The sequence below is a fragment of the Saccopteryx leptura genome, chromosome 2 (assembly GCF_036850995.1).
Source record: "Saccopteryx leptura isolate mSacLep1 chromosome 2, mSacLep1_pri_phased_curated, whole genome shotgun sequence".
Classification (NCBI taxonomy): domain Eukaryota; kingdom Metazoa; phylum Chordata; class Mammalia; order Chiroptera; family Emballonuridae; genus Saccopteryx; species Saccopteryx leptura.
The window spans coordinates 24,721,992-24,748,919 of NC_089504.1; the positions used below are offsets into that span (position 1 = coordinate 24,721,992).

The 26,928-nt window shown below is 45.3% G+C and overlaps 1 protein-coding gene across 2 annotated transcripts in view; it reads right to left on the reverse strand.

Moving 5' to 3' along the window:
- PALM2AKAP2 (PALM2 and AKAP2 fusion) overlaps window positions 1-26,928 on the reverse strand; it is a 447,965-nt gene that overhangs the window by 317,036 nt on the left and 104,001 nt on the right. Inside the window, exon 3 of one of the 2 annotated variants that reach the window (XM_066367466.1) lies at window positions 13,890-13,935. The exons of the other annotated variant lie outside the window; for it this stretch is intronic. Coding sequence (XP_066223563.1) covers window positions 13,890-13,935 — 46 coding nt within the window. The remainder of the gene's footprint in view (window positions 1-13,889; window positions 13,936-26,928) is intronic. 2 annotated transcript variants of the gene reach the window in all.

The following is a 26,928-nucleotide window of genomic DNA, read 5'->3' on the forward strand; positions in this document are numbered from 1 at the left end:
CGCAGTGGATAAAGCATTGACCTGGAAATGCTGAGGTCGCCGGTTCAAAACCCTGGGCTTGCCTAGTCAAGGCACATATGGGAGTTGATGCTTCCTGCTCCTCCCCCCTGTCTCTCTCTCCTCTCTCTCTCTCTCTCTCTCTCTCTCTCTCTCTCTCTCTCTCTCTCTCTCTCCCTTTCTCTCTCCTCTCTAAAATGAATAAAATAAAATAAAATAAATTAAAAAATTAAAAAAATAAAAACAATGCTTCCTAGGGGAGTTCTGGGGGCCGAGGGAACTGTTCTGCTTCGTGACTGTGCTGGTGGTTACACAAATCTACTTGTGTGTTAAAATTCAGAGACGTGAACACAAAACCGTCACTTCTGCTCTATGTTAACGAATTCATCAGAGGGCTTTCAGTTGCTACTCCTTACAGAGGACTCATGGGTTCATCCAGCACGCTGGGTAAGGACTTGATTTAGACAGCAGTCCTGATTCCAACCCGAGACTAGAGTTGCCTCATAGGCCGCCCATCCCCCTCCCGGGGGCCCTCCCGGGGCCTCTGGCAGACCCAGCCCATGAACGTGTCCAGCACGCGTGATATCGCCACTTCGTTTAGCTCCACGCTGTACCGTGGCACCCATCACCTCCACCTACCACTGGTTTTACAATTAAAATTTTAAATGCTGTGAAAGGCAGATGTGAAAAACTGGCGGCTCGGGATGGGGGCTGGGCTCGTGGCACAGGGAAGAATCCTGCCCACGCTGTGTTAAAATCTCCTTATGTTCAGTTTGGCCCACGCCATGTTTAATGCGTTGTGAACATTTAAACATCAACTGACTTCCTTCAAAAGCTAGATTTCCAGGTTCTTTGGAGGAAGGAGAAGATCCTGGGCTTGTCCTTCTGGAAAGTACCAACGAGCTGTACGTGAGTGCCGTCTGTCCCTTGAGGAGCCCGTCCTCTCCTGGTCACCACAATCCCCAAAGCTCAGCCGTGAAATCAACCTGGCACTGTGCATACCTGGGTCTCTAACGTCTGATGTAAGGCCTTCAGCAGGGTGTCGGGAACATGGGAAGCTCTCAGGAACTGGGAGGCCCTTCCCCCTCTCCCCGTACAAGAAGCTGCAGGACAAAGCTCCTATCTTTTGCTCGCTTTCTGGGCTCTGGCGTGCCCTGTTTCCCATGGGGGCGACAGCCACTCCTGCCCTCCACTGCTAAGCCACTCAGCTCCCAGCTTTCCTCTGTGGACCCAGGCCTGGAGCAGATGCAAGGCTGGCATCATCCAGACGGTAGGAAGGAGAGAGAGAGGAGGGTAACTGAACAGTTGGAATTACTTTCACCTTCGCCTCCTGATTTCTGTGTTGTCACAACCTGTACTTTCTCTTTATTCTCCCCTCCCAGATCCAATTTTGACCAAACACCTACCATTCTCACTCCAGTGTGAATAAGGATGCGGGGATCAGGTTACTGGAGTCTTATTTCCAGCAGTTGGTCAGACGAGAGGGTATATTCTACTGCCAGCCTCCAGGGCCTGCTCTGCCTTCTGACCCCTCCCCACCAGGCTTACCCGCCTATTACTCAATATTCCTCTGGTTTTGTTGTGAGTTTTATCTGATGAACAGCACTAAATATTAAACACATATGCTCAGATGTCACTGTTCATGAACGAGGCTGCCTGCATACCCCCTGGGGGAAAAATGAGCACTCAGACGTGGGGCTCATCACTGCCCTACAGTGTGTTCTTACATTTTTGGAGGAGTAGCAGTATTTCCCATCAGGGCTACCCAGGTTACCTGTGAGCTTTAAGATGTTTTCATTTTTTAATTAATCGGGGTTTTTTTTTTTGAGTTTTATTGAGATATGGTTGACAAATAAAAATTGCATCTATTTAAGGTGTACAGCATGATGTCTTAATATACAAATATATATGAAACGAATACCACAATCAAGTGAATTAACACATCTATCACCTTGTGCAGTTTCCACTCCTTTGTGGGTCCTGAAAACCCTGGAGAGCTACTCCCACAGCAAATGTTAAGTATATAATACATTATTATTTACTATAGTTGCCATGCTGTACACTAGGTCTCCAGAATTTATTCATCTCATAACTGAAAGCCGTACCCTTTGATCAGTATCTCTCCTTTACTCCTCACTCCCTGCCCCTGGTAACCACCATTCAGCTCTGTGTTATTGTAAGTTAGATTTTTTTTTTTTAGATTCCACATGTAAGTGAGATCATGCAGTATTTGTTTTTCTGGGTCTGGCTAATTTCATTTAGCATAATGTCTCCAAGGTAGATTCAAGTTTTAACAAATCGCATAATTTCCTTCTTTTTTTAGGACTAAGTAATATTCCATTGCAGGTATATACACTTTTTTTTACTCATACATATGTCAACAGACACTTAGGTTTTTCCATTTCTTGGCTACTGTGGATAATGCTGCAATAAACATGGAAGTGTAGCTATCTCTCTGAGAGGCTGATTTTACTTCCTTTGGCTAAAGTCCTAGAAGTAGGATTGCTGGATCACCTGGTAGTTCTATTTTTTACATCTTGAGGAACCTCCATACTGTTTTCCACTGTTTTTCATCTATATGCCTCACAGTTCTACTGGGGTAGGAAAATTTTTGAACCACTTTCCATTCCATTATTGGCAGCAAGTATTACCAGCCCAAGTTGACAAGTCAGGCCATAGAAACCCAGATAAGGGGTAATATTCAAAAAATAGAAGGAACTCATACAATTTAACCTGCCCCACCTCCCCAAAAACAATCTGATCAAGAAATGGGCAGAGGACCTGAATAGACATTTATCTAAAGAGGCCAGACAGATGGCCAATAGACATATGAAAAGATGCTCAACATCACTCAACATCAGGAAAATGAACATTAAAACCACAATGAGATATCACTTCACACCTGTCGGATGGTTATCATCTATAAATCAACAAAGAAACAAGTGTTGGAAAGGATGTGGAGAAAAGAGAATCCTCATGCTCTGTTGGTAGGGTTGCAGATTGGTGCAGCCACCATGGAGAACAGTATGGAGGTTCCTCAAAAACTTAAAAACAGAACTACCAATGATCCAGCAATTCTGATTTTGGGTATTTATTCAAAGAAATTTAAAACACTAATTCAGAAAGATTTATGTATCCCTACATTCATTGCAGCATTATTTACAATAACCAAATATGAAAGCAACCTAATTGTCCATTGATAGCTGAGAAGATAAAAGAAGATGTGATACATATATAAAATAGAATATTACTCAGCCTTAGAAAGAGTGAAATCCTACCATTTGTGACCTAGGTCAGTGTAGTCAACCTGGTCCCTACCGCCCACTAGTGAGTGTTCCAGCTTTCATGGTGAGCAGTAGCGGAGCAACCAAAGTATAAATAAAAAGATAGATTTAACTATAGTAAGTTGTTTTATAAAGATCTATTCTGCCAAATTTAGCGAAAATCTGACATAAAGTACTTGGTAAATAATTATTATTGTATGCTTTAACTAGCTGTAACTCTGCTTTATAAATTTTATAAAGTAAAGTTACTTCCCTACTTTATAAATCACCATTACTGTGGAACCGGTGGGCAGTTAGAAAATTTTACTACTAACAGAGATACGTATAAAAGGTTGACTATCCCTGACCTAGATGAACCTATAGGGTATTGGGCTAAGTGAAATAAGGCAGACAGACAAAGATAAATACCATGATTTCACTTATATGTGAAGTCTAAAGAACCAAATAATAAACAAAACAGAAACAAGCTCACGCATACAGAGAACAGACTGATGGTTGCCAGAGCGGAGAAGGACTGAAGGCTAGGTAAAAAAGGTGAAAGGTATTAAGAAGTCAAAATTTCCAGTTATTAAAATAGTCATGGGGATGTCAAGTACAACCTAGGGAATACAGTCAATAATATAGTAATAACTACATATGGTGTCCAGTGGGTACTGGACTTATCAAGGTGATCACTTCGTAAGGTATATAAATACCTAGTCACTCTGTTGTACAATGAATAAATGTCCATTGTAATTGGGGGAAATAAAAATAAGTAAAGCAAGAGTCAGAGCCGTTAGTGTAGTGTTTCCCACAGTCTTAGGAGAGGGTTAGGAAAAACTACAGGCTAAAACATTGACAACAAAATCTCAATATTCCTTTAAATATTAGATTTTAAGATTTAATTTCAAGGGATTATATCAACATCCAAAGAATAGCAATAAAATAAATTTAAAATAATTTTTTAAGACCAAATAGGAGCCTGGGCAAAGGACTGGATTGATTCCATGCCTCTCAGCCAAGAGACACCTCCTCTAGACCCCAGCCTATCTATCACGTCACCTGTGGGACATACATACTGTCACAGCTGCTCAAATCCTGAAGCCCCAAGTCATATTTATTTGCTTCAAAGTTGTTGGCATTATTGCTCAAACTCTGAGACAGAAGATCCTCTGCCTACCACCAAAGGGGTTAAATTTTCAAGCATATTTTTTGCTTAAGAATAACATTTTTTTTAATAACCCTCAAAGTTTTAAGTTTCATCCTTGAATTTAAAAATAAAGTGAATACTCAGATGACTGGTTATAATTTAGAAGAAGGGGGAAAAAAATCCCACCCACCTAGAGTCGTAAGTAAACCAGTATAATTCAGCAAAAAAGTAAGGGCAGGTTTTCCCAATGCCTTGAAGACATTTGGTGGCGCACACACTCTCCAGGGCCGAGAAGCCCACAGGGTAATGACATAGCCGCCCGGGGCGAACGATGGGCAGGAAGATGTGTTCTGACATCTGGCCCGCCGCCTTTTCATCTGCAGCTGGAGCTTTTATCTTGGGAAGCATGTGGCTTTTCTTTTCCCTTCCATCTTCAGCAAGCGAAAGGCACCATGCTGCTGCTCCTTTCTTCCAGCTAAGTTCATAGGATGCTATAGAAGCGTTGATACTAGAGTCGGAGATTAACCCCCCAAGTATTTTAATATATGTTCAAACATTATGGAAATAGGTTATAGGCTTGTCTCTGTCTGTTTGTCGTCTCTGTGTTTATTTAATAATCTCCTTTTGAAGATTTTAATCCAACATGAGACTCATGAAGAAGACTGACATCACAATTAACCAAGGGCACATGGAGCTCCAACATGCACCACCCCACACAAACCTCTGCTTCTGCTGGCATTTCCCGTCAGAAATGGGTCTCAGCTGTGGGGGACACGCCCAACCCCACCATCCCCCTGTGTGCACTTTCCTCCGTGGAGGACCCCATGCCGCACGGCCGCCACCCACTGTCCATCCACGTTTTCTCAGGCCTCATCTTGTACAGCAGTGGTCCCCAACCCCCAGGCCACAGACCGGTACCGGTCCGTGGGCCATTTGGTACCGGTCCGTAGAGGAAGAATAAATAACTTAAATTATTTCCATTTTATTTATATTTAAGTTATTTTTAAAAAATGACCAGATTCCCTCTGTTACATCCATCCAAGACTCACTCTTGATGCTTGTCTAGGTCACGTGATACATTTATCTGTCCCACCCTAAAGGCTGGTCCGTGAAAATATTTTTGACATTAAACCAGTCCGTGGCCCAAAAAAGGTTGGGGACCACTGTTGTACAGCGCGGCCTCTGTGCTTTGTGTTTTAAGACAGATAAGAAACTGGGTGAGGCTGAATCCTCCTGAAAATGAAGGGTTGGCTCGCACAACGAATGCTACAAACACAGGTGAGGGAAGTCCATATGACATCTTCTCAAGAATCAACTCCTCTCTGACATGCCAACGACAAGCCATGCTTCTGCACATCCAGACTGGCTTAGGAGAGTCATTGACCGCCTCTCAGTAAACAAACCTCAGTTGCTGCCCGTCCTGGAGTCCTGCTAGAGTTGCCCACATGAGAAGCAGCTGCACTGAGATGCCGTGTCTGCAGGCTGCAGCGGCTGCCACGGGGCCTGACTGGCTGGTCTGCTAGGCAAATTCCCCCTCTACCGCATCAGAATAATGCATCGTGCATGTCTCTCAAACAGCCTCCCACCGCACTGCTGGATAGCTGCTCTATGGCACGACTCGTGTCACTGAGGTGCCGCTAGGACCTCCCCAAGCGAATTTTGCTGCCTATAGCTTTTGATCAGCCCATCTCAAACACAGCCTTTGAACCAGTACCTTTGCATGACCAACAGACAGAAACATCCCTTTATTTAAATAGGTGAAAGCAAGAAACCAAGACAGACAAAGGCCTCTTGATGTGAAAGGAGCACAGCTTCATCACTCAAACTGAGAGTGATGTTCAAGCTCTCAGTCATTAAGACTGCATTTGGTCTTTTCTTCCCTGCACCTCTTCAAAATAATGCATATTTCACAAACCCCAGAGCATGTCACAACAGGCAAGCGGCACTCACCAAGAGGCAGGTCATAGCCTCCCTGTACCTCCGGTCTTCTACCTCTTCACCAGGGGATATCACGGTGTATGCCCCAGAACAGGAGCTGTCGCTGGGAGCAGCACCCCTGGGAACTTGTTAGAAATGCACATTCTCAGGCCCTGCCCCGACCTACCGACCCAAACACTCTGGGAGTGGGGCCAGCAATCTGTGCTTTAACCAGCCCCTCAGGTGATCCTAATGCCCTAAAGTCTGAGAATCATCGTGTTTGTCCATTTCTGGCAAAAAGTCTACGTCCAATGGCAGTTGCTCCTATTATTACAAGTTCTGAGCCCGGTTGGGTGGCCCAACATTGTCCATTTCTTAAGACTAATAAATTAAAATCATCTCACACATCCTGAGTGATATGTGACAGGCTCAGATTTACATACCTTGTTCTTAAAGATTCTTCTATAATAACAGGAATTTCTCACTTCAAGGTACTGTCTTTCATTTGACTTTCTGTTAATTATGAGAGAGCAATCCTACCTAGATGGGAGTATTCTGAGTTACAGTGTCAGTGAATTTCAGGAGCTCACTTAATATCAAAGATAGAGCAAATATACACTATTTTTCCAACAGTTCAAACATGTGGGCACCACACTCACAGAACTCTGGTGAAAATGCAACCTGAAGTTATAACATTATGAAAGATCTAAGGATGCAGTATCCTTATGAAATCCAAATAAGTCAAGCATAAGGAAAGCACATTGTAAAGTTCAAGCTTTACCTACATCTGAAGGTCACAAAAGGTCGACCTGTGGGCCAAAAGGAATTTTGTTGTGTCCACAAATTAAAAACAATTTTTTAAAACTAGTTATACCACTTTTCTTTCTTTTTTTTTTTTTATGAGACATCTCACAGTTTTAAAAAGCAGATTTCTGGCTTCTCTTGAAAATGAGTCAATGAGTCAATGTGACAACATAGGCCCACGCTCTCACACGGTATAAATGAACTGTACTGAAACTGAGAGGTGGCATCTGCTCCCCAGGTCCTCACAGCTTCCCACTCGGTCTGTGTCACTCGTTTATGTTACATGCTGGCCCCGGAAGCCTGTTGTGTTTGCAGCTCCTGCCCATTACAAACAATTCTTTTTATTGTTATGACTCTCCTCACGCACTGGAAACTCTCAGCAGTTACTGTATTCATCTGAAATTTCCTAGTTTGGCGAAAATGTTGAGCTCTTGGTGTCCATTTTCTATGCAACGATGCATGAGTTAGGATCTGTTGATTCACTTATTATAAATATTATAGAACATTTGTGCTGGGTGCTGTCTGTATCTTTGCTCTGAGCATTGCCCATTAAATCTCTCCAATAACCTTCACAGCAATTCCATGAAGTGGGAAGGATCAGTATCCCCATCTGATAGATGAGGAAACCGAGAGAACAGCAAGGTCATACAGATGCTAACAGAATAGCCAGGACATGACTCAAGGCTTTTAGACACCAGAATCCCTGTTCATTAACTTGCATTGCCAGCCCAGGGGTCCACCATCTCTGTGTGCCAATGCCCACTTGTTGTCTCAGTCAATGTTACACCACATGATACCAACTCCTACTGCCGAGCAAGTTGATAACGTCTCCAAAAGGGATCAGTATAAAATGTAAGTAGTTCAAAGGACCAACAGCAGGGTCCCAAAGTGTTGGGTAGCACCAGAAAAATGTAGATGTGTCTCTATTGAGCCCCGGTTATTGACAAATCAACCCACAGACCCCCTGGTTGGCTTTTTAATGATGACTACTGTATTTCTCAGGGCACTTGCCAGAAAAGCTGCTCTTTGTCCCTAAAGGCTAACACTTCAACTACTCAGAGAAAAAAAAAAAAAAGGTAGCTAGAGAGGTATATGGCCCTTGTGAGTGTTTGTGCAAGGCCTGCCTTAGCACTCCTAGACCCAGCAATGACTCCACATGGGCTCAACATGTCAACTCTCTGCTGGGTGGCCCTGCAGACTCAGCCGGAGTGAACCCTTCTTCAGCACCAATGTCCTGAACAACCCATTTCGTTTTAGGCCTTCACTTGGCATTTTAGAATCAGAGTATCATCAGCATCTCTGAGACAGATGATAATGAGGGCCAGCATCTTCAATTCTCCAGTTCTTTCCCAGCTGCCTGCCACTGACAGAGATTAACAAGGCACATGTATGGGGCTGGTCCCTGGAAGTGTCACCATTTTTGTTACCAGAGGCTTGGGTTTAAGTCTCTTAACCCTCTGCAGGATCTCTGACCTGGGAGGCTGGGCTGGATCCCATGCAAATCACAGGGAGGATGACTGGCCTCCTTGGCCCCTGCCCCCACACTCTAGCCTGGTACTCAGGGCATATCGCTCCAAGGCAACAAGAAGTATGGAACAGTGAATCCAAGGAGACACCAAAGTGTTTCTCTGTAAGGTGCAGGGCAGGCCAGCCTGCCTACCTGTCCACACACAGGCCTTCTCAACACAAAAACTGGGATCGTTGGCCTAGCATGCGGAGGACCCGGGTTCGATTCCCGGCCAGGGCACACAGGAGAAGCGCCCATTTGCTTCTCCACCCCTCCGCTGCGCTTTCCTCTCTGTCTCTCTCTTCCCCTCCCGCAGCCAAGGCTCCATTGGAGCAAAGATGGCCCGGGCGCTGGGGATGGCTCTGTGGCCTCTGCCTCAGGCGCTAGAGTGGCTCTGGTTGCAACATGGCGATGCCCAGGATGGGCAGAGCATCGCCCCCTGGTGGGCAGAGCGTCGCCCCTGGTGGGCGTGCCGGGTGGATCCCGGTTGGGCGAATGCGGGAGTCTGTCTGACTGTCTCTCCCTGTTTCCAGCTTCAAAAAAATGAAAAAGAAAAAAAAACAACAACAACAAAAAGAAAACTGGGATCGGGTGGAGCCACAGGCCCACTAACTGCACCCTTGGAGCAAGAGTTTCCAGAGGGAGGGGAGTCCAGAAAGAAACTCAAAAAAGGGAAGATTCCATAGAGGCACATTCAGGCCCACAAGCGGCCAAGCTCAGCCCTCTCCTCCCGTCACCCACCTAGAAGTCTATCTCAGAAGGATCCTATGTGCTACTAACATAAGGAACTGAGAGTCAGGAGAACTTGGGCTTAATACAGTTCTTCCACATCTCACCGTGTGAGCTCGGATACCCCTGCATGTTCAACTGTAAAGTGGACATAATGAGACCTGCTTCAAACAGCTCAGAATTAAGGTAACATGTGTGAGTATTTATAAACTATAAAGCATTGTACAAATGCAAAAACACCATTTTTTATTATTCACTTGAGTGGGTTCTTATTAAATGACAAAATTCGCTAAAGACCAAATGTAGGTAGAATTGGCATTTCCCATTTCAGCACATACGAACACACTCATGTTGGTCCCAGGTGCTGGCCTGAACCTTGTCTATATGGCTCTGTGGACTTTTGGCCAAGACCATCTCTATAACTTTTAGTGATCTTTCTATGTGTCTAAGGAAGGCTCTCTTTCTGTTGGATGTGTAGACATCACAACGTCTTTTCACATCTTTCCATTGAGACACAGCGGCTTCTTCCCCAAGGGAATGGGACTCATTCATTTATAGCCTACATCCGGTGTTTCTATGAGTCAGACCCAGAGACTCTGACTCTCTAAGGATGTGGGATCCTGGTTTGTCTCGGACTTTCCTAGTGCTACTGAGTCAGTCTGCTTCTGCCTCATCGGTGCACACTGAAGCCGCTGGAAACACCTGCACAACAAGCTCGTGGGAAATTCTTGAGATGCTGCCACCATCTTGGGGGCAGTTCAGGGTTAACAGTCAATAGAAGGGCTCCGGTGCCCTGCAGTGTGGGTTCAAATTCTGGCTTTGACAGTATCTGTTCATGTTGAGCTCTTCATTTATAAATCATGGATAATATAGAATATAGTTCTTTCCACCTTATCAGCATGTTATTAGGATCAAATGACAAAACACATGTTGAAATGCACTCCTGGCTTTGACAGTATCTGTTCATGTTGAGCTCTTCATCTATAAATCATGGATAATATAGTTCTTCCCACCTTATCAGCATGTTATTAGGATCAAATGACATCACACATGTTGAAACGCACTTCAGTCTTATTACTGAGTTTTTCCTGTTTGCTATTGACTTAACTTCTTCGTGCTTTTGACTTTTCCTTTCTCATACTAAGTGTTCCAAATAACTAATAAAGAAACTAATGACAAACAATAAATAAATGCCTTCTGGGAAGGTTCTGATGTTATTTTATATTTTATATTACCCAAGCTTTAAGACTTGCTCCAATGTCTCTTCTCTGGGAAAGCATCCACAGCTCCTCAAAGTTGGTTGACATGCTCCACGTGTGTGTTTGTCTGCATAGTAATTCCCTGGCACTGAATAGTAATTCTTATGTGCTTTCCTATTTCCTCCATTTGACTATTAACAACTTAAGATTAAAAAAAAACAAAAAAAAAAAAACAAAAAAAACGCATGTCACACACTGCCTGGCTGAATAATGTTCAATAAATGGCAATCATATTATTAGTTCCTGAAATTATCACTCGCATGCATTCTGATACAGAGATATAGTGTTGTCTTCTACAATCAGAGCAAGGGGAGTGACCCTACAGATGACAGGAACACCTGGGGCAGAGGCAGCAGTCAGCGGTGGACTTTGCACTGCTTTTGGCAGGAAACAGAATGAGATGCCTCTTTGCTCATTGATTGGTCTCTGGACTCAACTGGAAGATTCAGTTAAAGAGCCATTGTCTCTGAGTATTTCATTCCCTCCAGATAATCACATGACAAGTATCCTGGGTCTCAAGACCTTTCACAACTTGAGTGTGCAATGGGTAACATCTTCCCTCAGGTGGCTAAAACTTGGGGACACTGACATTTTAGTGTTGCCTATAACTTCCTAGAGGAGCATTCTGTAAATACATGTTGAATGCATCTTCAAGTGACATCTCTGAGCCTGTATCTAAAGCAGCTAGAGGAAATGACACTGGACAAAGCCCTGGCCTTCAGCGAGTTTAAGGAAAATCCATAAAGGGCTATAAAGACTCTTTCCACTTCAGATGTATTGCCTGTAACCCCACAGGACAAGGCAGTGGTGTAGACAGGAGCTGATGGCTCGACCTCAACACCGTCCAACGGCACCTGTGAACCAGGGAGTTCACCTCCCATGTCATAGCTAAATCCCACAGTCAGTCCATTTTACAGATGAAGGAACTGAGACCCAGGCTAAACACCGCCAAAGACCCTACTGACAGAATCCTAGTCTATTGCTCTGCTGCATGGAGAGGAGCTCAAGTTGGTGAAGAGGGAAGGACTCATCTCTTCCTCCCGCATGTCTCCAGGGAGACTTCAGGAGCGCTAGGCTCTGAGGGCAGGCTGTGATCTCTTCAGGGACCCCTGAAAATTCTAAGAAGATGACAGAGAGAGGCAGGTTTTGGGCCAAATTTGGAGAGTGTACACTAAGCCAAAGCACAAAATTGAACAAATTACTGATGTAGTCACAAGCCTCCCACTTCCACTCCATCTCTCTCTCTTTCTCTCTCTCTTTCTCTCTCTCTCTCTCTCACACACACACACACACATACACACACACTACACACACACACAGTGATTCCACTGTTAGAAACACCTGCACTGACAACAACACATGCATTCATTGAAGCTGACACCTTCAAGAGAATCATGAACACCTTCCCAGGCACATAGGACAAAGTCAATGCCATAACTAAATAAGTATGATTATTTGTGTTTATTCTTCTCATGCACTCAAGAGAATTCCAAAAGACTGTCTAGATCTTTCTTGAAAATCCACTTGGCCCATGCTGGGATTACCCACCCCACTTAAAAAGGGGTGGCCCCAGTGTTAGCTGCTACTGGCTCCCTGTTCAGAAAACAAGTCCTTTCATGAAGCTCAGCTGTTCCTCGGGCATCTAGTAAAGCTGGTCGTGCAAAGGCAGAAACTGCGACAACTGTTGGAAACCTTCAGCCGCAGCCTAGGGGAGTGGCTGGACGTCTTTTGGACCAGTCACTTCATGGACTGTTAAAGCAGCCTATTATTCAGTGTGCATAAAACACCCACCAGCGACATGGCACCAATAACTGAATATCTCCATTCTTGTCAAGCTCACGACACACTGGCCACACTGCCTGGCCACTAACTTCAGAAACCATAAACAACTTCACTAAGCATCCAAATACACATGCCCAAAGGGAGAGAAAAGAAAAACAGGCTTCCAGAGTTCTGGAGAACCAGAACTCAAAGATTGCTCCATAGGCAAACCACAGTATTTCAACATTGCCAACAAACTCTCTGTCTTGCTCACTTCAGTGGTAGAGCCTCTAAGACATTTAAGGTTTGAAGTTTGATAAAGAAGGTCTCAGAGCCACAGAGACCGCATCAAAAGCTTCTTTCCAAAAGAAGGGCCCATATGCCTTTTTCCCAATGAAGAATCTGTCCAAAGGATTTTTAAAACACTTTAATATGTTTTGTTTCCAAAACATTACACATTATTTCTCCAACAAATTTATATGTGTTTCCAGGGAACTCCTGGACCAAAAGAAAAAAAAAAATGCACTTAAGTAGAAAAATGTCTGGAGATTCTTGTATGCCAATATGTTAACAGACCTTCTCTTTTAATTGTTATTATTTCATATAGCAGCAGTAATCATTCCCTCATCTGCAAAGGAAATATATAATCCAGCTGCGGTGGCTCCAGTAAAAATACCACATCTGTGGACCATTGGCAACACTGTGGAAGCTTGCTCAAATCTAGGCAGTCTCTGAGAGTTCTCTCTCTCTCTCTCTCTCTCTCTCTCTCTCTCTCTCTTTTTAACCAAAATACACATGGGTACACTTTCCTAAAAGTGCATATAAACTTTGCCAAAACTGGTTGCTCCTTTGTATGTTGAAATTGAAAATAGGTTTTTAGATTACCCACACCCATAAGAAAGAGGTTCTCTTATCCCCAGGACCCAGATGTCATAAGAAGTCCCCAGCCCCCTCCAGGGTGGTGGCTTGCGCCAGTGCCCTTGTCAATATCAAGTAGAACAGGGAAAATGAACACTCCTTGTTGGTTTCGGAGAGGAGGTTCTACCGCATGGCTGGCAGTGGAGCTGAATGCTGGTTTTCCACTTAGCAGAGAAACGTTTCCGCAGAGAGGATGGCAGCCACCGTTCCGGTCGCTGAACTCTCTGTCTTCAGTGTATGAAGTCAGAGGTATTACTGAGCACTGGGTGAGAATATTCCAGGAATCACGTCCCCCACCCCACTAAACCAAGCGTCTGTTTAGTCTTTCCCCAAAGCCCAGTAGCAAGCATCTTATTTCTAAGCCAATTTTCCACATTCAAATCCCCAGCCCAAAGCGCGCCCGGGGGGGTTTCTATCTACAGACTTGTAAAAGAAAAAGCAGTCGAACTGAGCCTGGACAGACTTTTATCCCCAAAATGCATGCCCCGCGGCTACTGTGCTGGAATGTCGGTGGCCCGAAACACTCTGGGTCCCTTTGCATCCCAGACAATAGAGCAAGAAAAATAAAATGAAAGTGGACTTACTGCTATGGCTTGCAGCCTTTCCTTGTGTAATTCCGCCTCTGCCATCCTGGAGAAGGGCACACAGGGAGGGGAAAGAAGAAAGAAAAACAAACACACGCTGTAGTCACTCAAGGAAATTGATGGGCACCCCGGGGGGCTTCGCTAGAACCCGGGAGAGCCGAGGGGCGGCGGGGATCCTCTCAGGGGGTTGCGGGCAGAGCTGTGAGCGCAGCTGGCTCGGCCGGCTGGCTGGCCCGGGCTCAGCCTCTGGCCCCCGCCCGCTCGGCCGCCTGGCTGCGCCCCAGCGCCGCCGCTAACTGCATCTCCCCACAGCCGCCGCCGGCTGCGCTAGTCCGGAACGTGGGCCGCGGGCAGCCGCGGGGAGTGCGCGCTCGCCCCGTTGCTCGTCCTCCGCCCTGACGTCTCGGAGCCTTGCTCCGCCCCTGGGGTATGCGGGGCCTGTGGCCGAGGCCCCCGGCGGCTCTAGGCCAGTTGGAGGTGCTGCAGCTGTCGCTGCAGAGTACGAGTGGGGGTCTCCAAGGCGCGGAGGGCTGCGCGCCCGTGCGGGTGGCACCAAGGGCGAGGGCGCACAGCTAGCCGCTAGAGCGCAGGGCTGGCGCGCCTAAGGGGACGCGCGCTCTCGGGTGGCACCTCCAGGGAACAGAAGCCAGGCAGGGAGCCTCTGGTAGAGGAGAGGGGGCTGAGCATGTGCCCTTACGTTCCAGCTGTGGCCACCAAGTGTTCTAGCCGCCTTCTAGCCCATGCCAGATGCTTGGGCTCCACGTGGGGACATTTGCAATAGGGAAGGGCTGCCTTGCTCCCATGCCTTAATGGTGGGGTCCTCAAACATCAAAGACGCCAGCAGAGGTATAGGTCAAACCAGGCCTGTGTGAGACCAAATGTGTTTGTAGCCCTGGGTGCTCAGCTAGGTTGGGGCTAGACAACTGATTAGCTGTGAAACATTGGGCAACTCACTTAACCACTCTGAACTTCAGTTTCCTCGTTAGAAAAATGGAGGCTCACAATAGTTACCCTCACAAGGTTGTCAGTAATGAATGAGATAAAGAATGTAAAGGTGTTTGTAAAAGGCAGTCTGTTCTGTCATTACCCTGTGACATTCCCGGCTGAAATTCTTTGAGGATCTTGACTTCAATAGTCTCTAAAAGGGAAAGTAGGATCTGCTCACTAAAATGCTTCATGTCACTAAAACAGATGACAGTGCTAGAGTGCATCTTTTGTGTGACAGGCCCTGGGCAGGATATGAGAGATGTGTAAGACCAGTCCAAAAAGGAAATAAATGTTAAAAAAACAAAAACCTTCTTAGCATTCAGGAGGGACCCGCTAGACTCACCAACATTCATAAGCAGACATTCCTCCCCCAAAAATGAATTATACACCAAAAAAAAAAAAAAATACCCCAAAATAAACAAACAAAAAACACCCCACCCTAATGTGTCCTCTTTAGATCCTCTATGCTTCTCTAAATGCAGGACTTAAGAAGGCATTTTAAAAGGTATACACATCAAATTTCCCCAAATCTCCTGTTTCCTGGTAAAAATTCTTACATCTCAACTAAATTGCCTTTTCAGTTTTCATGGAGGTTTTACCTGTCACTTGATGAGCAATTACTACCCTGCCAGAAGACAGGAGCAGTCACCCGAACAATTTTACTGATGGACTGTTTCCCCGCCCCTTTCCAAGCAGGTGGAGGTGGAGCCGTGTGTGTCATAAAGCCAAGCCTATGCCAGATTGAACAATCCCACTCCCAACAAACAAACAAACAATCCAATAAAAAAAAATGGGAAGAGGACATGAACAGACACTTCTCCCAGGAAGAAATACAAATGGCCAACAGATATATGAAAAGATGCTCATCTTCATTAGTTATTAGAGAAATGCAAATCAAAACTACAATGAGATACCACCTCACATCTGTTAGATTAGCTATTATCAACAAGACAGGTGATAGCAAATGTTGGAGAGGCTGTGGAGAAAAAGGAACCCTCATTCACTGTTGGTGGGAATGTAAAATAGTACAACCATTATGGAAGAAAATATGGTGGTTCCTCAAAAAACTGAAAATAGAACTACCTTATGACCCAGCAATCCCTCTACTGGGTATATACCCCCAAAACTCAGAAACATTGATACGTAAAGACACATGTAGCCCCATGTTCATTGCAGCAGTGTTCACAGTGGCCAAGACATGGAAACAACCAAAAAGCCCTTCAATAGATGACTAGATAAAGAAGATGTGGCACATATACACTATGGAATACTACTCAGCCATAAGAAATGATGACATCAGATCATTTACAACAAAATGGTGGAATCTTAATAACATTATACGGAGTGAAATAAGTAGATCAGAAAAAAACAAGAACTGCATTATTCCATACGTAGGTGGGACACAAAAACGAGACTAAGAGACATTGACAAGAGTGTGGTGGTTGGGGGGGAGGAGGAAGGAGAGGGGAAGGGGGAGGGGGAGGGGCACAAAGAAAACAAGATAGAAGGTGACGGAGGAAAATCTGACTGTGGGTGATGGGTATGCAACATAATTGAATGACAAGATAACCTGGACATGTTTTCTTTGAATATATGTACTCTGATTTATTGATGTCACCCCATTAAAATTAATAAAAATTTATTTTAAAAAAAAGAAAAATAAACTTTTCATCTAAAAAAAAAAAAAACAATCCCACTCCCATATTTCCAGAACTTCAACTCTGGCTAAGGCTATCACTGTCTCCAGATCTTTCATTTTCTCTTCACTCCCAGCACCAGCTCCAGCAGGACAAGTCCTCTGAGGGGGTTTGCTCCCACATGCATAAAACTGTTATTAATTCAGCCTGACCTGTGGTGGCACAGTGGACAAAGCATTGACCTGGAATGCTGAGGTCGCCAGTTCAAAACCCTGGACTTGTTTAATCGAGGCACATAGGAGAGGCAACTATGACGAGTTGATGCTTCCTGCTCCTCCCCCCTCCCTCCTTTCTCTTTCTCTCTTCTCTCTCTAAAGTCAATGAATAAAATCTTTTAAAAGAAAAGAGTGATTGTGTACGCAACAGGAGTAGAAAATGACACGATGAGGAAAGTGAGGCAGGGGAGGTGGAGAGGCTCAGACAGAGCCCAGAGCTGAGGCTGACACTCAGATCAGTCTCCGCAGCGCCCGGGTTCTTCAACACAGAGGAGCATGACAATGCGCTCTGACTTAATGTCACTGGACTGTACACTGAAAAGTGGTTTAATTGGTAAATTTTATGTTATGTAGATTTTACCAGAATCCATTCTTAACAAGGAGTCATGGAAGAAGAGACGGGATGGGAGAAGGGCCTGAGTACCCTCTAAAAGGAACCCGCTGGAAAGATCCAAAGATCAAGATAGAAGAATCAGGATTGGTGACACGTATCCAGATGTCGGTATTTTGTGTTTATAGCTAAAGAAAAGAGAATGGCCGGAGGGAGAAAACAGAATGAGAAGAGGAGAGAGCCCAGCTGAGGAGGCTGACAGTGTCTCATCTGAGAAGTAGAAGGAACACTTAAGAGGGAGGCTTGTACCAAAAGCCACAGCAGGAGGAGAAGGGTTTTCAACAGGGGCAGATGCTTCTGAGAGGTCAAAGACACAAACTAAGAAGAAGCCATTGGCTTGGGCCATCAGGAAGCTGCGAGTGACTCTGGAAGAGCAGTGTGTTTGCGGTAGATGAACCTGGAAGCAATTCTGGAGAGTTGTGAATGAGTGAGTGGTGGGAAAGACGCATCCATGAGTACAAACCACTCCTCTCAAGTCTTTGGTTGTGAAGGATGCAGGGGTTGGGGTGCAAAGGGGGCAGGAGGGTGGTCAATGGGCAGCAGGGTCAAGCTGAGGGTTGTTAGATCAGGTGAGACTTGAATGTTTCAGGGCAGCATGGAAATGAGGTTAGAGACACAGTCACCGGGAAGATAAGTGTGGGGTCTCGGGTTAGACCAGAGAGCATCCAGGTGAACACTGACAGCCAGTTTAGCCTTAGAAAGGAGAACTAACACAGCAGGGCAGGAGGATGGCATGGGCAAAGACAAGAAATTTTAAGTTGAAGGAGAGAGGAGTTGATACTGAGTAAATATGCATTAGACGGCCTCGTTTCCCCAGCTGATGGAAGGGTCATTGGTTGAGACTGATAACACAGCAGTGAGGGAATTCAGAAAAATAGAAAAGAAGCAGTGAGAAATGGGAAAATACTAAAACATGCTTGCCAGCCAGAGGTATGCATCAGAGTCTCGCTGGGCACATTTATCTGAATACATGTACAGAATTAAATTCCTATGGGGTGTGGAAGCGGTTAGGGATGGGTTTAGAACCATTGTACTGAGTTTACTAGAAATAGATAAAAGACTCATGATCAACTGTGTGTGACTTTTAAACAGCTGAGACTTCCTCAGTGGTTTTAACCAGCTGAGACCCATGATACACAGTGACTATGTTTACTCAGTGTTGAGGATTGTCCAAAGCAGGTATGGCAAAAAGTCAAGGGAGAGAAGAAATTTACAACGCTGGACCCTGGGGTTTTGGCCAGCTGGAAGTGTGGTGGACTCTTTCATAAATTTTGGCTGCCTTTCCATCTTTGGGGAATTCCCATATTACAAGCCATAGTGAGAGTCAGAGGCACCTTTCATCATAGAAGCTGGGAAATGCCAGACATTTACTTCCCCAGAACCCCTGGAATCTATGACATGGCATGCAGTCTGGGCATGGTCAGGGGTGCGCACCTGCCAAGGATCTTGAAGACACAGCATTAGAGAATTCTTTCAGGTTGGTAGCTAACCTTTGGTCCTGCCCGTTGTCCAAGCCTCCTTCTCTAGCCTTCCCAGCTATTCTGTGAGCTACTTTAATGCACTTTTAATCCATGCTGTCTCTGCTCCTATCTGCTGGAATCAGTTTCTGTTGCTTGCGACTAAGAATCCTAAGTGAAACAGAGGCATGTGAAGGCATGTGAAATGAATGGCTAATGTGTGGCCAAAGAGCAAAGGGAAAACATTTTCTCCTCTTCCAGCAATTCTCCCCTCAAATCTCTAATTTTAGCACTTTAGAATCATTGAACCTGTTCCAAAATAGACATTTATAACCCAAAACTTGCCATTTCTTTCATAAACTTCTATTGAGTAGCTATTCTATACCAGACATTAGGCTATGGTTTGGTATTACAAAGAATTCATAGTCCAGTGTTAATATTGGTGACTTTTTGCCCTGTACGCATTCAAAACCTAGAAAGATCTATTACAATGGTACATAATGCATGTAACAAATCACTGGTTTTTGCTGGGACATTAAATTGTGTTGCATAAGCACTACCTGTATTGTTGAATGGTTTTTCTGATAGATGATGCATTGCACAGCATTATACAGAGAGAATGTAGAATGCTAGATTTGCAAAATAGATGTTCTGTCAATAAAAACTTCAAAATCCATTTTAGGGCATGAGTCCTTTGGGAATCACAAATGATTACAGCCTATTCCCCTGTGGGGAAAACAGGAGCTCTATAAACTGAAAGGGAGATAACTTGCCAAGGCCCGTTGAGTGAGTAAAAGTTAAAGTTCTGTGGAGCAGCAGCAGTGAAGAGTATAAAATTCCATCGTAACTTAAAGCTTTCCTCTGACAAAGTAATTTTAAAAGGAATGCCACAGTCCTCCCAAATGTTCGTGTTTTGTATTAACTCTCTTTTGCCCAGGATCTTGTAAATTGTGTGGTCATCGGAAACAGGGCACTAGCGTGGGCACTAAATGAGGCTGGGTGACACGAGAGGTCATCCAGTATTGACTAGATGACACACACACACTAGATGGCACAGCAGGTCCAATAGGAGCCACTGAGATGCTATCTAGAAATAAATATTAGTATTTCAGTTTGGCATCTTCCTGGTCCCTCAGCAGTGTTGGTGAGTGACTTTGTGGGTTGCAGAAGAACTGAGGTCTTATGAGGAATATCAGGAAGTATAGATGGGTAGTGAGAGGTCATTCTACATTACCTTGCTGGGACATTCAGATGTTGGTTCATTACAGTCTTGTTATTGACAAAAGTTTTGAAATGTGGGATGAGGAAGTGGGAGGTAGGTGTGGCACAGAGCAAAGGCATGGGCTCTAAAGAAAGTCAGAATCCAGTCCTCAGATGCACCAATGGTGTACTACCCTGAATTCCTCTAGACTCATTCTCCTCACCTTGAATGAGGGGATAATAACTCTGACATCACTGGAATATTGTGATAAATCAGAATAATGGATATAAAATGTTTGAGAGTGGGCTCAGTAAGTCATAATGAAGCCTAAGTATTGCTTCATTAAAAATGCCATGGGCCCTCCAAAGCCAAGAGAAGTGAAGGCAAAAATTAATGAATGGGACTACATCAGACTAAGAAGTTTTTGCTCAGCAAGAGAAACTGACAACAAAATAAACAGACAGCCAACTAAATGGGAAATGATATTTTCAAACAACTGCTCAGATAAGGGCCTAATATCCAAAATATAAAAAGAACTCATAAAACTCAACAACAAACAATCCAATAAAAAAAATGGGAAGAGGACATGAACAAACACTTCTCCCAGGAAGAAATACAAATGGCCAACAGATATATGAAAAGATGCTCATCTTCTTTAGTTATCAGAGAAAGGCAAATCAAGACTGCAATGAGATACCACCTCACATCTGTTAGATTAGCTATTATTAACAAGACAGGCAACAGCAAATGTTGGAGAGGCTGTGAAGAAAAAGGAACCCTCATTCACTGTTGGTGGGAATGTAAAGTAGTACAACCGTTATGGAAGAAAGTATGGTGGTTCCTCAAAAAACTGAAAATAGAACTACCTTATGACCCAGCAATCCCTCTACTGGGTATATACCCCAAAAACTCAGAAACATTGATACGTAAAGACACATGTAGCCCCATGTTCATTGCAGCATTGTTCACAGTGGCCAGGACATGGAAACAACAGCCCGTCAATAGATGACTGGATAAAGAAGATGTGGCACATATACACTATGGAATACTACTCAGCCATAAGAAATGATGACATCGGATCATTTACAGCAAAATGGTGGGATCTTGATAACATTATACGGAGTGAAATAAGTAAATCAGAAAAAACAAGAACTGCATTATTCCATACCTAGGTGGGACATAAAAGTGAGACTAGCAGACATTGATAAGAGTGTAGTGGTTACGGGGGAGGGAGGGGGAGGGGAAGGGGGAGGGGGAGGGGCACAAAGAAAACTAGATAGAAGGTGACAGAGGATAATCTGACTTTGGGTGATGGGTATGCAACATAATTGAACGACAAGATAACCTGGACATGTTTTCTTTGAATATATGTATCCTGATTTATTGATGTCACCCCATTAAAAAAATAAAATTATAATAAAAAAATTTTTTTTATATGTCATGGACCAAATTAAGTGAGTGACTTGATTTTATATACCCTTTTATGTAGGCTTTTTTTTTAATGAACCTTTGGTATTCTTATAGTTCCTTGCATACTTCTTTCTTTCTTCATCTTTTAAAAGGGACAATTCTGCTCTGTGTCATTCATTGTCTAGAAATTTTTTCACCAGACTCTCCTTTTAATGATTCATAGATACCTACATTCTTATCTTTTGGAGTGGATCAACTTAATAATTATTATTTAGACAGAATGATGGGACCCCTGAGAGGAGACGGATTAAGTCCTAAGAACGAGTGGAAAGGAAAGCTTAACTTTGGAGGGTTTAGGAGAGATACATGCCTATATGTGAAAAGCTCTCCTTGGTGGAGTCGATTCTCGGTGTGGGTGTGAATCAGCTACAAAGTGGAAAAGGCGTTGGGACGCCCAGTCTGGTTCTCTAATGCCAATAGACACAATGGGGTCATCAGCTTCTCAGAGAGCTTAGGGGACAGTCTAGTTTGCCTGCATACAATGACCATGATGTGCCCCGTCAGCTTGGAATCCCTTTTTGTAGTGTGGTCATCAACACTTTCATTGTTGGCCGAGATTGGATAATGTCATACCCATTCAGCAAGTCAGCACTGCTGACAACAAGAGAGATTTCCTGTGGGGCTGGCAGTGGAGGGGCAGCGGCCTATCCACTCAATCCCGTGTGCCCTCCTGATCGGGGAATGAACAGTGAACTTGGGAAGTCTAGCTTCAGCTCTTACCCCCTATGGATGCCGAGCCTTTCCAATGCGCTTTGGAGTGTCCAGGATCTTAATACTCCATGGCCAACCCTAGCCACCCTTCATACACTGGCAATGTGGACCCAACTCAGGTTTAGCCCCTTTGAGCCTGTAGCAATGAGAGGTAACAGTCCTAAAAATTGCTTCTGACTAATAGGCAACCTTCCCAGCTCAGCCTCCTGGCTGAATCACCTTCACAAGAAGCAGTTCAAGGCAGAGTAGAGAGAGCACCGGACAGAGTCTCAATTCTAGGCCCTAATTCTAACTTGGCCACTAACTGGAGGACCTCAGACAAGTGCCTTAAGCACTCTGAGCTGCAATTGTCTATTTGTAAACCAAGAATAGGAATAGCCAACTTCCCCACAAGGTTCTTCTAAGGATGAAAGGAACTCATTAGTGAGAAAGTGCTCTGAGAACTATACATGCTCTGTGTGCTTAAGGGCCACAGTGAAAGGGGTGACTTTAGCTAGGGACTTAGGGAGATGCTGACAGGTCAGCAGGGACAAGTTCAGAGGGCCTACACAACCAGGAGAAAAGAGGCTGCTAACACGTAAGACAAAAGAGGCTTCCGTGTTTCTGGTGGGTTTCTAAGACAATCAAATCAATAAACAAAAGTGACTGACCCCACTGAAGTCTCTCTTGGACGTCTTGATATTTCTATTTATTTATTTATTTATTTATTTGCTTTTTTTTTTTTTTTTGAAGCTGGAAACAGGGAGAGACAGTCAGACAGACTCCCGCATGCGCCCGACCGGGATCCACCCGGCACACCCACCAGGGGCGACGCTCTGCCCACCAGGGGGCGATGCTCTGCCCATCCTGGGCGTCGCCATGTTGCGACCAGAGCCACTCTAGCGCCTGAGGCAGAGGCCACAGAGCCATCCCCAGCACCCGGGCCATCTTTGCTCCAATGGAGCCTTGGCTGCGGGAGGGGAAGAGAGAGACAGAGAGGAAAGCGCGGCGGAGGGGTGGAGAAGCAAATGGGCGCTTCTCCTGTGTGCCCTGGCCAGGAATCGAACCCGGGTCCTCCGCACGCTAGGCCGATGCTCTACCGCTGAGCCAACCGGCCAGGGTTTGATATTTCTAAATCATTCAAGTGACTTCTGTCTCATTTGTCCAAAGACAAACAGCCTTGTTTTCTGAACTACATATTGTATTAGCTTAAATAAATGCAGAAAAGAGTGCAGGGGCCCAAACATGAGATGGAAGAAGCAGAGAGAGGCAAGAGAAAAGAAAACAGAACAACTTGGATCTTTCATGCCAATCGTGTGTGTGTGTGTGTGTGTGTGTGTGTGTGAGAGAGAGAGAGAGAGAGAGACAGAGACAGAGAGAGAGAAACTTGTACTTGAAAGCTTTTTGGTCTGTGTTTACATTGACGCACTCTTCTTTTCTGCATTCATTCAGAGCTAAATTCATCCCACCAGAGGGGAAGGCATCTTTACTGGGGGGGGGGGGACAGAGGCAGTCCCTGCGTGGGAGCCTGAAGCACTGGGGGAGCTCCAGCACGTGGAAGGCAGCCTCTCCAGAGCCTCCAAGCATGGAACCTGTGCTGACTTGACCAAGGAACGTGTTTTCATCGCAGCGTCTGCAGCCTTGGCTTCCGAGAAGGGCGTGAGCACAAACAAGACTCAGATCTTGTGTGTCAGAGAAAGCGGCCCCCAGATTCCTAGGAGCTCCCAAACCTGATCCCACTATTCAGAGATGGACACTCGGCAGCCTTCCAAGCTCCACCAGTAAAAGCAGTGACGGTCCTTATGGGGAGAGCTAGCAGGGCAGCTGGCAGGGCTACTTCTGATGCAAGTTTGAGCTTGCCTTCTGTGGTGATGCCGTTCCGTTCCCGTTGTTTTCTCTGTCCAGGCAACCTTTCTGGGGTGGGGGTGGAGGACAGGGAGGGTCTTACATTGCAAGATCTGTCCAGGCAACCTTTCTGGGGTGGGGTGGAGGACAGGGAGGGTCTTACATTGCAAGATCGAGGCTGGACTCAGAACTGTGCACCCATGACTGGATACAAGTTTGTTGATGCTTGTGTGAGGACACAGGTGCCACCTGTTGGTCTTGATTTCCCTCTTCCCATTCAGTTACTGTCTTTCCTCCTCTAAGTCCTTACCTTTCACTTATTCCTAAGTCTGACCCTTGTTAAATGATCATTTGCAAGTGGACAAGTCGTTGCTATTAAGATAGCTGTTCCTGTGACCAGAGCGTTAGGCCTGTGCTAGAACTGAAGAGCTCCCGTAGAACAGGCAGTCAGTTTTCATCCGGGACTGCGTCCCCTTCACTGTGTGGAACTTCCCTCTGTGGGGCAGGAGAGGGGAGGGTCCCTCTGCGGGCGGGTTCTCCTTTGTGTGAGGCTCAGCTAAGTCACCAAAGCATCCTGCCAGAGCTTTACTCTGTTTTTAGCCTCCAGTACCCTCTACTCCTCCCCAGAGAACTTGACACCTTCTTCATCTGTTTGTCCCTCTCCAAATTTGGTGCTTTCTCATACCATGAGCTATGCCTGGAATGCAGCCTCCCCCTCCTTTTCCCAACTTTCCAAGTCTTCTCATGTTAACTCCACAGAGATGCAAAAATCCCACTCCCACAGGGTATGCCTGACAGTCCCTTCGGGAAGGAAAAGTGGTTATTCCTCCCAATTCCTAACATAGCATGTGACTTTCCATCAGATAAAGCAATGTCCCAAGAGCCACCGTGATGGCTGTTTACTTCAGTTGGGAGGAAACATGAACTGGGCAAACCTGACCTTAAATCCCAATTCTACCACTTAATGACGTTGAGAAATTTGTTAGACATACTTGAGCTTAAGTCATTCTATCATAAAATGGGCACGATAACAGTATCCATTTTACAGGGTTATCGTGATGACCCAGTGGGGTCACGTATCTAAAGCCCCTGACCTACTGTACGTGCTCAGTGAATACTCTTTGTAATACGAACGCGGTCTTGAGTATCCGCTGATATCTGGATCACTCTGGATGTGTTTCTATGTAGATGTGCCTGCATTTGAATAAAAACTCCTGAGTTGTTTATTCAGCCCAGCACCAGGTGCTATGGACTGCATGTTTGTGTCCCCCCCCCCCCCAAGATTCATATATTGAAACCCTAATCCCCAGTGTGACAGAAATGGGGCCTCTGAGAGGTGATTAGATTGTGCGAGAAGAGCCCTCGGGATGGGATTAGGACCTTTACAGGAAGAGAGAGAAGAGAGCTTTCCTCTCTCTCCCCCTCCACCATGTGAAGACACAGCCCCAGGACGGCTGTCTGCAAGCCAGGAAGGAAGGCCTCACTAGGAACCAAGTCTGTTGGCGCCCTGACCTCAGACTTTCCAGCCTCCAGCGCCGTGAGTGGTAAACGGGGCTGTGTCAGCCACCCAGTCGACGGGAATTTGTGCTAACAGCCTGAGCTGACTAAGAGACCAGAGAGGCCCACACGGCCCTCCAGACTAGACCAGCACTGAATGGCCTGGATCCTTGCCTCTTAACCCTAGAATTTGCAATCCAAGGTCTTTTGATGCCGTAAACCTTTCTGTGACATTTGGCTTTGCCAAATTCTGCACATAGCCCAAGAGACAGAAGCACCGAGTATCCTACGCTGTGATCTAGGATGCCACAGTGGTTCTAAGCTTTGCAGGAAGGCCGAGCACAGAATCCTTCTGAGACTCTGTTATGAGCTATGGACTCCTTCCCAGAGCAGTGCACAGGCACACAACATTTTGCATACAATTTCTGAGCTTTCAGGAAGCCTTTGAAGTCTTCCACAGACACCCTTAGAAGACCCATGGACCTTTGGTTTAAAAAAAAAAAATTCTTCTCTGGAACCTAGAATATCAGAGGAATTGAGAGAGGCAAGAGAGGGAGTTTATCTCCAAGAGCCAGTATGCTCACCTTGGTCATGAATGCAAATCAGCAGAAGTCCTGGTCACTCCTGCTCAGTTCTGTATCACTCTTTCCCTAGCCAATGGCCGCCCAAGCTGCCCACTGTCTACTCTGAGGGTTGCTCTTCCTTCGTTCCCACTCTCAGCAGCTGGCAGAGAATAGGCACAGGCTCCAGAGGACCCCTACTTGGGGGCAGGCTACCTCTACTGGCTTTCTCCTGACCCAAAGCCTCATCTGCCTTCATACCCATCCAGCCCTTAGTCCTACAGTGGCCGTCACTCAGTCTCCCCCAGAAGGGGTCTGTCTTGCATCTGTATACAGTAGGTATCCTTTCAACCCATTCTTAAATGGGTTGCCTCACACGATTGCCTTAAAACCACTTTCTAGGGCCTGACCTGTGGTGGTGCAGTGGGTAAAGCATTGACCTGGAACAATGAGGTCACCGGTTCAAATCCCTGGGCTTGCCTGGTCAAGGCACATATGGGAGTTGATGCTTCCTGCTCCTTCCTTGCCCTTCTCTCTCTTTCTCTCTCTCTATCTATCTCTATCTCTCTCTCTCACACACACACATACACACACACTCTCTCTCTCCTCTCTAAAATGAGTAAATAAAAAAATATTTAAAAAAAACACTTTCTACTTTAGATGGAAACAGTAAAAACTAACAAAACCAGATATAAGAACAGATATTATCTTGCCTTTGAACAGGATAATAAAATGGTTTGTCCACGTCACCCTCAAACAGCATTAGCTTCCCCTTCATTAGACACCATGATGAAGAAATAGCCACCACTATTCAAAATCCACTTTCCAAAGACCTGCCCCACCTTCGCCCCAACCCCGCCATGGCTGGGTGACGTCATTTGACTTCCAGTTTGGAACTCCTAGCAAGAACTCACGCTTGATCCAAAACCACGGGGCCCTCCAGCTTCCAAGGAAAACAGTCTATCCCTGAATTCTATACACTGTTAAGTCAGTTGAAGCCAAAACAAATGGAGCAGGCTTTTCCTTAGT